At 47.1% G+C, this 13,286-nt stretch overlaps 1 protein-coding gene across 2 annotated transcripts in view; it reads right to left on the reverse strand.

The window, feature by feature from the left end:
* Positions 1-12,145: 12,145 nt before the first annotated feature.
* Positions 12,146-13,286, reverse strand: part of LOC129701058 (pre-B-cell leukemia transcription factor 1-like) — a 258,569-nt gene continuing 257,428 nt past the window's right edge. For both annotated transcript variants that reach the window (XM_055642006.1, XM_055642005.1), the window contains exon 10: positions 12,146-12,301. In XM_055642006.1, the coding sequence (XP_055497981.1) occupies positions 12,209-12,301 (93 nt within the window). In that variant the 3' untranslated portion in view covers positions 12,146-12,208. The remainder of the gene's footprint in view (positions 12,302-13,286) is intronic.

The raw sequence follows: 13,286 nt of genomic DNA on the forward strand, positions 1-13,286 counted from the left end.
GTGTGTCCAAGCTCTCCGTATCCTCTAATCTAAGCTCTCTGTATCCTCTAATCTAAGCTCTCCGTATCCTCTAATCTAAGCTCTCCGTATGCTTTAATCCAGGCAATATTCTGGAAAAGCTCTTGTGCACCCTCTCCAAAGTCTCCTCGCCCTCCCTGTAATGTTTTTTTTAAATTAGTTCAGAGATGCGGTGTGGGGTCCACAGCGACCAAAGATCACACATGCATTAGTTCTATCTTACACACCATGGACAATTTAATTGGCAGAAGTGGAGAGTGGGGTACTCTCAACAAAATAACACCGAGACAGCAAAATGGTTTAGGTTTAGAGGGATATGGGCCAAATGCATGCAGGTGGGACTAGCGTGCATGGGACACCTTTGTCAGCATGGACAAGTTGGGCCAAAGGGCCTGTTTCCATGCTGTAGGACTCTAAAGTGCTTGAAGAAGTAACAAAGACCTCACCAGGACTGCCAATGTAAGATAATCCCAAATGCTTCATATAATTTATAATTTAGTTTAGTTTGTTATTGTCACGTGCACTGAGGTACAGGGAAAAGCTTTTTAGTTGCATTATATCCAGTCAGTGAAAAGACTATACATGATCACAATCAAGGCGTCCATAGTGTGCAGATACAGGATAAAGGAATAACATTAGTGCAAGATAAAGGTCAGTAAAGTCTGATTAAAGATAGACCGAGAGTCTCCAATGAGGTAGATGGAAGGTCAGGACTGTTCTCTAGGGTGGTTCAGTTGCCTGATAACAGCTAAGAAGAAACTGTCTCTGAATTTGGAGGTGTGCGATTTCACACTTCTGTACCTCTTGCCCGATGGGAGAGGGGAGACAAGGGAGTGACCGAGGCAAAACGTGTCCTTGATTATGCTAGTGGCCTTACCATGGCAGCGTGAAATGTAGATGGAGTCAATGGAAGGGAGGTTGGTTTGTGTGATGGTCTGGGGTGCGTCCGCACCTCCCTGCAATTTCTTGCGGTCGTGGGTGGAGCTGTCATTCTGATGGTTGCAATAAACTTGCTGCAGACTCTACATCAGCAATCTTGTATTGCATTGCCTGCTGTGCATGAGCTGAGTTGCAAACTAATGCAGCAACGGTTGCAGATCTAAAACAGGCATCCAGGCTCCAAAACCACTTAGGGTTGAGTCCTGTGTTCAGTTAGGATGCTGGGCCTATGACTTCTGACAGTAGTGGTGAGTAGTAGATATTGATAGTGACCAATGTTAGGGGCATTCCAGCATCTTGCCGACTTCACTTTAGTATTGGATGTGTCTGACACTTACATAACATCACATTGCTTTGATTATTTCCACCTGCACCCCAATCAAGACCTTTCACCCCTCGCTGGGCAGAGGATATTGAAGCTTGAAAACGCTAAACCAGACTCAGGAGCAGCCTCTACCCATCTGTAATCAGACCTCTGAATGTTCCTTCCTTGAGCTAGAGTACCGTCCCGATTCTCCAACCTACCTCATTGTGGACATTGGACTTCCTCTGGAACAATTACACAATGAGAACCATATTCTGCACTTTCTCTTCCCTTGTACTTTGTTTGGTTGTACTTGTGAATTGCGGCACAGTGGTACAGTGGCACAGTGGCAGAGTTACTGCCTGACAACACCAGAGGCTGACTACAGGTGCTGTCTGTACAGTGTTTATATGTTCTCCCTGTGACCACATGAATTTCCTCAGAGTGCTCCAGTTTCCTCCCACACTCCAAAAACGTACAGGTTTGTAGGGAAATTGGCTTCTGTAAAATTGTAGATTGTCCCTGGTATGTAGGATAGTGTCAGTGTACAGGATGATCTCGTTGGGCTGAAGGGTCTGTTTCCATACTGTATCTCTAAAATTGAAAATATTCATGTGCAGAATATATCTGTTTTGATTGGTTAGTTTGCAAACAAAAGCTTTTCACTGTACCTGCCTGACCCACTGAGTTACTCCAGCACTTTGTGCAAGGGATCTCTAAGTCTAGGGATGTGGGAGGAAACCAGAGCACCTGGGGAAACCCACATGGTCACAAGGAGAGCGTGCAAACTCCACATAGAGGTTAAAATTGAACTAACTGCCTGAGCCGACGTGAGTGGAGCAAGGCCGGTTGTAGAGGAGAGGGAGCTGGGGTGTGGTTGCCGTGCCCTCATGGTCGGCTGCAAGAGGCGTTCCAGTTGAGCAAAGCACGGATGAGGAGAGGGACGTGGCGTTCAAGGAAGCAGATGGCTGGAGGCCCGCAACAGCCTGGGACTTGCCTCAGGCAAGCAATAGGAACAGCACAAGAATCATAATGTGGATTTAGAATATGGCACCAAAACGTGGCACCTCTTGCATTCGGGCTCAGTAGACTATTTCTACACACTTTCTAGTTGGGGATCGGGGGTATGGCAATACTCTACTGAACTGTTTGTAAGAAAAATAATTTCACTGTGTTAGCACTGTGCGTATGTGACAATGTAAGCACCATTGTACCATTGTACTATTGCACCTTTGAACCACAGCACCACAGAGCCACTCATCGAGTCCCGCTACCCGCTCAAGGCCAGGGTGACGGGATGTGATTTGGCCTGTCAACAAACCGGGCTACCTGCCTCCAGCCCTGGCAGCCAGCGATCAGCTGAGGGACTCTGATCAGAGCACACAGATCCCATCAGCAAGAAGTCTTGTGAACGCAGGTAGTGGTGCGGAAGGCAGCCTCCTCCATTGTCACTTCACTCCTGGACTAGTCCGTGGAGAAGTGATGAGACGTCCCACTGCCTGGCTGCCCCTGACAGATGATTAATGAGGGCTGAGCTCCACACTACAGGAAATAAGAAAGCTGTTTGTGTGCCTGTCAGTAAAGCAGGTGCCGTACTGAGCAAGGTGACTGGTTCGAGTCTGAAGTGTACACTTTGTTCCAGGCCTGGAAATGCAAACCATTTTGAATCTGCGCTGTGTTCAGTTTACATCAAACTTCCCTGTTTTCCTTCAAGCCACATTTCCCACTCACTTCCTGGTTAATACTAATCCATCAACTAGTATTGTCACAGTAACAGGTTATTGCTGGCTGTGGGAGCTCGCTTGTACACCACTCTCCCCAATACTGTTGCTGTAAATACAATTACTGAGAGGATTGGTGTCGCCACAGTTCTTAGATTTACGTCAGATTTTAGACTTTAGATTAGAGATACAGCATGGAAACGGGGCCTTCAGCCCACCGATCTGTGCCGACCGGCGATCCCAGTACACCAGCACTATCCTACACACTAGGGATAATTTCCAATTTACTGAAGCCAATTAACCTACAAACCTGTACGTCTTTGGAGTGTGGGAGGAAACCGGGCACCTGGGGAAAACCCACGCGGTCCCAGGGAGAACGTACAAACTCCGTACAGACAGCACCCGTGGTCATGATCGAACCCGGGTCTCTGGCGCTGTAAGGCAGCAACAACTCTACCACTGCGTCACTGTGCCAGTCAAATTGTCCTAAAGATGCTGAAAGCAGCCGTTTTACTTTTAGACACAAAGTGCTGGAGTAATTCAACAGGTCACGCAACATATCTGGTGAAAATGGATAGGTGACATTTTGTGTTTGGATCATCCTTGTTTTACTTTTAATTTGAGTTTAGTTTAGTTTAGTTTAGTTTAGCTTGGACATACTGTGCGGAAACAGACCTTTCGGCCCATTGAGTCCATGCCGACCAGCAACTCCCGCACACTAGCACTATCCTACACACTAGGGACAATTTACAATCTTTACTGAAGTCAATTAACCTCCAAACTCCTACATCTTTGCAGTGTGGGAAGGAACTGGAACACTCGGGGAAAACCCACGTGGTCACAAGGAGAACGTACCAACTACGTACAGATAGCACCCATTGCTGTTTGTCATCTATAGCAGTGATTTGGATGAGAACATACATGGCTTGGTTAGCAAGTTTGCAGATGACACAACAGTGGATGGTTTGTAGTGAAGATGCAGTCCCCACACTGCGCGTTTCAGCACTAGCCCTTGCATTTTCTTCAGCCGAATATTGTGCCCCTGTTTGGTCCAGGTCATCCCACACACACCATGTGGACATCCAATTGAACTCAACAATGAGGATCATCACAGGAACAATCCGCTCAACACCACTCCCCTGGCTCCCTGTCCTATCCAACATAGCCCCCCCACACATCCGGCGAGTAGTCCTCACTCAAAGGATGCTCCAAAAGACCAAAAACTCCCCTCACCTGCCAATTCACATGGACATCTTCAACCCACCCACTGCTCAACTTCCATCTAGACGACCAATTTGGAAGAACCCACCACCAGCTGATTTCACCATCCAATCAGCTTGGAAAAAGGAATGGGTGTCCAAGGACGTCCCAAATAAACATCTGGTGTCAGACCCCACCCTACAGGTCCCTGGCACCAACCTCCCAAGGAAGCAGTGGACGACGCTGAATAGATTCAGGACTGGACATGGCCCCTGCTTGGCCAGCCTTCACAAATGGGGCAGCAGTCCAACCCCACGGTGTGCTTGTGGAGAGCAGCAAACAATGCAACACATCATTGAAGCATGCCCTCAACAAAGACTCAAAAGAGGACTTGTCACCCTTCATACAACAAATCAAGAGGCAACTGCTTGGCTAATGGACTTTGCATTCGCTAAATAAAATAAAGTGAAGATGGTTGTCAAAAATTGCAGCAGAAACTTGGGAGTTGGGAGGTGGCCTGAGGAATGGTTGATGGGATTTCATACAGACATGTTGCATTTTGAGAGCACTAACAAGGGCTAAACCCACCCAGAGAATGGTAGGACGGAGGGGAGTGTTGTCGAGCAGAGATATCTAGGAGTACAGGTACATAGTTAATTGAATGTGGTATCAAAGATATATAGGATGGTCAAAATAGCCTTTAGCACATTGGCTTTCATCAGCCGGAGCATTGAGTATAGAAGTTGGAAAGTCATGTTTCAATTGTATAAGACCTTTAGGAGGACACATTTAGAGTATTGGATTCAGTTCTGGGCACCATGTTATAAGAACGATGTTGTGAAGCTGGAAAGGGTGCAGAGAGAATTTACAAGGATGTTGCCAGGACTCAAGGGCCTGGGCTACAGAGAGAGGTTGAGCAGGCTAGGTCTCTATCCCTTGAAGCGCAGGGAAATGAGAGATGAGAGGGATTCCACTAATCTGGGCACAGAGTATTTTGCCCAGATTAGAGGAATCGAGAACCAAAGGGCATAGATTTAAGGTGAGGGGGGGGGGGGATATTTAATAGGAACCTGTCGGGTAACTTTTTCACACAAAGAATGGTAATTGTGTGGAACGAGCTGCCGGACGAGGTAGTTGAGCCCAGGTACTATCACATCTGCCGGGGGGGGTAGTTGAGCCCAGGTACTATCACATCTTTTAAGAAAACATTTAGACAGCTACATGGATAGGACAGGTTTAGAGGGATATGGGCCAAATGCAGCAGGTGGGACTAGTATAGTTGGGATATGTTGGCCTGTGTGGGCAGGTTGGGCTGAATGGCCTGTTTCCACGCTGTATGACTGTATGACTCTAATAGTTGGAGAAATGGGCACCCATTTGGGCTTTCTGAATTAAACAGGGCCTTGGCAACATCACTGCACGAGCATTGTATACAATTTATGTTTCTCTTTGGTTTCTTACCTGAGACAAGATGTACTTACCGCAGATGGAGTTCATCAAAGATTCACCAGACTGGTTCCTGGGGTGGTGGACTTGTCATATGAGGAGAGATGGAGTAGACTCTACTGTACCAGAGTTTAGAAGAATGAGTGGTCCTCTTATTGAAACGTATACAATTCTTACAGGGCTCAAAGAGCTGGGTGCAGGGTGGGTGCATCACCTGGCCGAGAATTCTAGGGCTAAGTACATTCTCAGAGCAAAGTCTGGCTGATTAGGACAGAGATGAAGAGGAACTACTTCACTCAACTACTTCAGGCTTCTCCATCCAGTGGGCTGTGGAGGCACACTCACTGAGTTCATTCCAAACAGAGGTTGATAGACTTCTAGGTATTAACAGAGGCAAGGGATACGGAGAAAGTGCAGGAATCTGGAGCCGAGGTGGAAGATCAGCTGTGATCTTGCTGAATGGAAGGACAGGCTTGAACCAAACAGTCTGCTGCTTACTCTCCCAATGGAAATAAAGTCCATTCATACTTATTTTCAGTGTTCCTCCGAACCAGAGTGCGTAAGGGAGTGCTTAACCAGGGGTCGTACATAGGAGCAGCCTTGGTATTTTAACCCTAGTGTGGGTGAGGACCTAGCTAGTCACTGTTCTGTCTGCTCCACAATGCACCCGATCCATGTCAATAACTAGGAGCACATCAGAATCTTGCAACAAGTGGAACAATTTATTTGCATTATGCATTAACAAATACAAATTAAAAGCCCAACAAACCTACACCTCATCACTCTGTGTGTCCTAACCTGGCATTATTTGTAGTTAAAAGTGACACTTTACCCAGTATTGACTGGTGAACACGAAAATACAAAGAACCTAAATTAATTACAAATGGTTCTATTGGAGTGAGAAAAGGAAAACAAAACTCAGCGGTATTTTACATTGAAAAACAACATGCTAATGTCACATCATTCTTCTGAAATAATAAACACTCCCACTCAAACTTAATTCAAATCTATCCTTTGAATTTCATCCATAAGGTAAAATATAATTGCTTGCACCTCGGGAGCTTCTTGTGGAAGGTGATGTGTAAAGCAGCGAGTTTCTGAGTGGTGCTGTTGCATTGGCATTTCCCACCACCATTGCAACCCTGCTGCACGCTCCCAGTAGGGAAACTCAGGTACCTGCAGTGTCTCCTTGCCCCAGAACCAGCTCCAGCTCCAAACCTTGCCTTCTTCTCAAAACAGGCACAAAGTGCTGGAGTAACTCAACGGGTCAGGCAGCATCTCTGGAGAACATGGATAGGCAATGTTTCAAGTTGGGACCCTCCTTCAGACTGAGATACTGCCTGGCCCATTGATTTACTCCAGCACGTTGTGTCTTTATTGGTAAACCAGCATCTGAAGTTCTTCTCCTCCAGTTGCACCCTGCTGAACACTATAATCGCCCTCTGTTCTACCATGTCCATCTACACTGATATTCCTTCGAGAAATATTCTGCCTTATCTAAGGTGTCTAAACTGCCTTTAACAAGCCCTTGTTCCAGTTGTCATTCCTGTCACCGAGGATATTTGAGGTTTACAATGCAGAGGGAAGCCATCAGCAACACCCTTCCCATCACACTCAGACCCCCCCCCCCCCCCAAAATCATAAAACCTCTCTCCTCCTGCTCCCCATCGCCCTGCATCCATCCTCAACTAATGCTCCCGTTTCATCAATGCACCATTAATCAAAATAAATCTCACTCCCCTTCCCACAGCCCAAGCACCTGCAACAAACCAAACTGGAGTCACAGCCCCTCTCCTTCCCCAAGGTTCACTTTCCATCCTGCTAATGCACAACTACTCTCAATCCACATTTTTTAATCAATCCCACAACTACCACTTATCTGGATGGAAACCAGAACCTGGTTCTGAAGAATCATTGTGATCTGGAATGACATCTACCCATGTCCTTCAGAGATACTGCCTGTCCTACTGAGATACTCCGACACTTTGTGTTCCGTGGGAACCAGAACCTTCAGATGTCCTGGATTGGACTGGTTTCAAGACGGGGACCTCTTATTTTATTCCAGATGACACATGGCGAGGTGAGACCTCTCCCCAGTGACTACATGAGGACAAAGTCCCCCTATTCCTTCATTCACTTCTCACTGCTGAAGCAGTGGGGTCCATGCGGACGTAGACAAGCTTAATTCCCACACTGAATTGAGCAGAGCAAGAGAATGCTTGGATCTCGATCTCCAACTTGGATTCATGTTATGCCTTCCATAGTCTCAGAATGTACAGAGCATGCCAGAGCCAATGAAGGGTTCTGGCTTGGACTTTCACCTCTGCTACATCGCAGAACATCCTGTAGTCACCTCCCCACAAGCCAGGTCAGGTGCCACCGGCAGCATCAATGAGGTTTAGACTGAGGGGAACTGGTAAGAAATCCCCAGCTCTTCTTCATAAGCTTGTCATGATGTTTTTTTACCTGAGAGGAAACACTGGAAATTGGTGGAACAGCATCTCATATTTCACTTGGGCAGCTTACAACCAAGATGGATGAATATTGATTTTTCTAACTTTAAGTAACCCTTGCTTTCCCTCTCTCTCTCTCTGTCCCTCCCCCATCCTAGTTGCCGTACTCGTGTCACTGTCATCCTGCTTTGTGTCACTCGTTATCACCTTCTCCACAGCCAACAATGGACCATTGTGGGCTCCACCTATCCTTGAACATCGTTGCTGGCTTTGATTTCTCCTTTTGCATACCTCACATTCATTTATTTCCTTGTACCCTTTCATATCTCTCATTTCCCTCTCCCATGACTCTCAGTCTGAACAAGGGTCTCGACCCAAAATGTCACCTATTCCTTTTCTCCAGAGATGCTCCCTGACTCACTGAGTTACTCCAGCTTTTTGTGTCTATTTTAAGTTAGTTTAAGACTGCTAAATGACAGCACTTCCTGCAGTGCATCCCACCATCGGTGCTGCAATGTGGAGTTTGGGCAACGTTTACCTCAAACTCCACCAAAGGGGATCAAGCCCATAAACTTTGGACTCAGAACCAAGACTGGGCAGCACTTGGTACTTGGTACATATCCACCATCGAATCTCCGGCAACTGGTTAGTCCAGCGCATCTTTTAATCTGGATGCCATTAGGAGAGCAATCTCAAAAATTTCCCCTCGAAGTCCCCTCAAAAATGTGGTGCATAGGCCGGGCGAGGCATCCAATCACGACCTCATCGGGACTTCCGCGCTGATCAGTGGTTTGAATTTGCTCCCGCGACCTATGTTGGTCTGGCACAATGGATAATATGGCAAGGCTCTGGACCCAAGGGTGGTGGACCAGTACATGGTTCAGTCAAGAAAATGGTTCCATGGAACAGAGGTAGGATCGTAGGTCTACCTGTAATGTGGGCACTAGCGATAAAAAGGGGACTTCAAATGCAGGCATTAGATTCAGGGTGGAGCTTAAGAGCACCTCACCCCATCCCCGGTCCAACTAGAAGAGGCTGCTTTCCACATCACCTGTAGAGTTAGCGGTGAGCACAAGATAAAACATTGGGAAACTAAGAGCCCTCTACTCAGTCACCACTGAACTCAAGAAGCTGATGGAAAAAAGTGGGTCGTTCAGCACTAGCAAGAGATTTACACAGAAATGGAGCACTGTTACTAGGACAGAATACCACCGGCAGCACAGAGATTAGCAAACAACAGTCAGATTGGATTCACATGCCAGTGAGAGTCAGAATTACACCTGGAATTCTTGACAATTTTTGGTTCTTTGTTTAATCCTCCCCCCCCCCCCCCCCCCCTCCTCCTCCCACCCCCTCCCCCCCTCCCCCCACCCCCCTGTACAAGAACATTCACACTTAAATGTTCAGACAACCGTTTTTGATAGCGTGAATTAATTCTGGGTGGGGAAATGTGTGAGGGAAAATGTGTGAAAAACTGGAAGAAGTCCTGTGCTTAATGTTTTTTTTTTAAATTCTTTAAAGGTCCTTTCTTGTCCTTTTTTTGCGGTGTCACTTTCATGGCCTCCGTGGATGTGCTTGATGACGTGACAGCGTGGTGAGTGTTTTATGAGACTTGCGACATCCCCACTGAATCCTGAGAACCTCTGCCCCACGACTGCTCAAAGAGGAGAAGGGATATTCAGCACGTTGTTGACAACCTCCAGTCTGTGCATTGAGGGTACGCAGAAGCCCAGTGTAGGCAGTGTACATGGATGGATGGGGCACCTCACAAGCTACCTGTCCACCCACCCTTTGCCGCATCTGTACCACATCTGTACCACAGACTGCATGTCCCACATCGGCTCCAGTAGCTACATCTGGACCCAGATTGGAAGCCCCACCCACAATTGCATGAACTGCCCAGGAAGGAGATAAGACTGGAACAGTGGACCAGCTGAGTTCATAGCAAGATCTCCCTGTGGACAGGGTCACAGGGTGGGACATCAGGGAGGTGGTGTGACCAAACAAGCTTCTTACATCCTCCAGATGACAGACGCATTCCTTGCAAACCCTTCCACATCCCAAAACGTGCGGGTTTGTAGGTTCATTGACTCCTGCAAATTGCCCATAGTGCGTAGGGAGTTGATACAAAACTGAGATAACATCGAACTGGTGTGAATGGGTGATCGATAGTCAGCATGGACTCGGTGGGTGATAGGGCCTGTTTCCATGCTGTATCCTTTAATCAATCTACCACTCAGTGATCGCTTGCTCCCTTTCACCCCAAAGGTTGAAGGAAAATGCATTGACAAACCGTTCGGCATCAACCCTTGGTCATCCTTCCCTATTACAGCACAGAGGAAGTGGCTTTAGCCCACTCTCCCTCTATTTCCCCACAACCTTGCAGCATTCCCCCTCATTTGCTGCTCAATTCCCCTTTGATTTTCTTGCCTTTCACCTGCACACTGGGGAATAGTTTACAGCAACCAATTAATCTCCCAGCAGACCTTTGGGATGTGGGATGAAACCAGAGCACAACATTCTGATGTTTCAAATTTTTATCTGTGTTCTCTTTAATTACCTCCAATGATTCAGCCTTCCTTCCCTTCCAGGGCAGAAAATTATCGACATTCATCACCCTCTTGCCCATCGAATCCCCCCCTGTGAGACAGCAGCTCTAACAGCACCACTGTGCCACCTGAAATGTATGCCTGGTGTAGCCACAAGTTCTCATATTTCAAATTGTGTTCATTTTGGTCACGTTGCTAAAGGAAGGTTGCATTAAGCTGGAATGAGAGGATTTACAAAAATATTGCTGGGATTCGAGAGCCGGAACTACAGGAGGGATTAGGCAAGCCAGGATTGTATTCCCTGGAGCGCTGGAGACTAAGGGATGACCTTGTAGAGGTGTATAAACTGATGAGGAGAATTAATAACGTGAATGTACAGATTATTTTACCCAGAGTAAGGGAATCAAGAACCAGAGGACGTAGGTTTAATGTGCGAGGGGAAAGATTTAAAATAGACCTGAGGGGGCAACTTTTTCACTCAGAAGGTGGTAGGCAAATGGAATGAGCTGCCAGAGGAGGTAGTTGAGGCAGGTACAATATAAACATTTAAAAGACAGTTGGACAGGTACATGGATAGGAAAGGTTTAGAGGGATATGGGCTAAATGGGACTAGCTTTGATGAGGCATCTTGGTCAGCATTGGACAGTTGGGCTAAAGGGCCTGTTTCCTTGCTGTAGGACTCTATTACTGAAATCGTTCAATCTGAATTAAATCAAGGCAGTCTCTCAATGTGCCTGAACAGGCTGCATTTCCTAGGGAGGGGAGATTGGTTGTTGGCAATGTCAAGAAATGGCATAGGATCAGTGTCAGGTGGGAAGTGGGAATGGGTTTGGCAATGGTCAAAATAGATGGGGGCATTTTATTAATTTATCTGTACGGAGGTGTCACTTGAGAAGGTGACGATGAGCCTGCTTGAACCACTGGTGCTGCTGGTGAAGGAGCGCCCACGGTGAGGGTCCCAGGATTTAGACCCAGTGACAATGAAGTATGAAGACAGTGGCAGTATATATTTCCTAGTCAGAATGGTAGGTGACTTGGTGGGGAACCTGCATGGGATGGTGCTCCCGTGCATCTGCTGGCCTCGCCTTTTGCTGTGCAGCATTTGTGGGGTCGGGGCATAGATGGTGTGCCGACCCCTCCAAGTACAGTCGGAGCAGTGTCGGCGATGCCTCTTGTGGATGGTGCACACTGGAGCCACTGTGCACAAATGGTGGGTGGAGGGAATGTTTCGGATGATGGATGGGGTGGCAATGAAGTGGACTGCCTTGTCGTGAACTATGCTGAGCTTCTTGATTGTAGTTGAAGCTGAGCTCATCCAGGCCAGTGCGTCTATACCCAGATAAAGAAAAAGTACTGAAAGGACTGCCTCAATTGGCCATAAACCATTAAAAACACTAAGCTGATTGGGTGTCTGGTTGATCTGTCTCCCCAACCAAACCCCAACCTCCCCAACCCCCCCCCCCCCCGCCCCACCCACGCGCCTTCCCCCCATCTCCCACCACCCCCATTTCCCACTGTCCGTTTGGCCAATGCAGTGTGTAAGCCCATAGGCTGCCATGGTGCCTCATTGCTAGCAGATCAGTTGGAGGTATCAGACTGGACACTTCCAGGTCCTTCTGTCGGTGAAGTCACGGAGGAAGGAGTGGCTGCGTCCTGCCAGCCGCCATTGGTCTGCAAAGAGAAAGAAGCGTCTGAGAAAAAAAAATTCCAAATCTCAATTGTATCAGCATTCATACAGTAGCTCACGTTGATATGAGGATGTTGCCAGAACTCAAGGTCCTGAGCTATATAGAGAGGTTGGGCAAGTTGGAGTTTATTCCTTGGAGCGCAGGAGGGAGAGGGGGTGATCATAAGGCAGCAACTCTACCACTGCGCCACCCCATGCCCCGATAATGTTGATTCATTGAATTGTACTCATTGTGGTATCCTCTGGACAAGCTGCTTGTGTGCAGTACGCTCCCACAAGAAGTTAAAGTTTGCTGGAATCTGGAATTAGATGCTTGGTTTCAAAGTTACAGACAGATCAGTACATACACATTTCTTTAGACATTAGACTTTAGAAATACAGAGCGGAAACAGGCCCTTCCGCCCACCACGTCCGTGCTATCCTACACTCTAGGGACATTTTTACCAAAGCCAATTAACCTACAAACCTGTACATCTCTGGAACGTAGAAGGAAACCGGAGCACCCGGAGAAAACAGGTCACAGGCGGGACGCAGACACTCCGTACAGACTGCTAAATTGTGCCTTTTTCTGTAAACCAGTATCTGCAATTCCTTGTTTCTTACTAATTAGCTACATTTTTGTCCAAGTCATTTAGATATATTGCAAACAGCACTCGTGATCCTCGTGGAACACCTTTGTTCGTAGACGTGGAGTCAGAATAACACCCTTCTACCACTACCCTCATTCTTCTATGGCCAGGCCAATTTAAAATCCAATCCACCAAGTCTCCATGGATCCAATGTGCCTTAATTTTAATCAGCCTACCATGAAGGTTTTTTGTCGCAAGCTTTACGAAACTCCATGCATCCAACATCTACTCCCTGTTCAACATCAATCATCTCCTTCACCTCCTAAAAAAAACTCAGTAAAGTTTGTAAGACAGGGCCTCCCCTGCAGACTATGCTGATGCTTCTCCAGATGCATGGAAA

The sequence above is a fragment of the Leucoraja erinacea genome, chromosome 10 (assembly GCF_028641065.1).
Source record: "Leucoraja erinacea ecotype New England chromosome 10, Leri_hhj_1, whole genome shotgun sequence".
NCBI classification, from domain to species: domain Eukaryota; kingdom Metazoa; phylum Chordata; class Chondrichthyes; order Rajiformes; family Rajidae; genus Leucoraja; species Leucoraja erinaceus.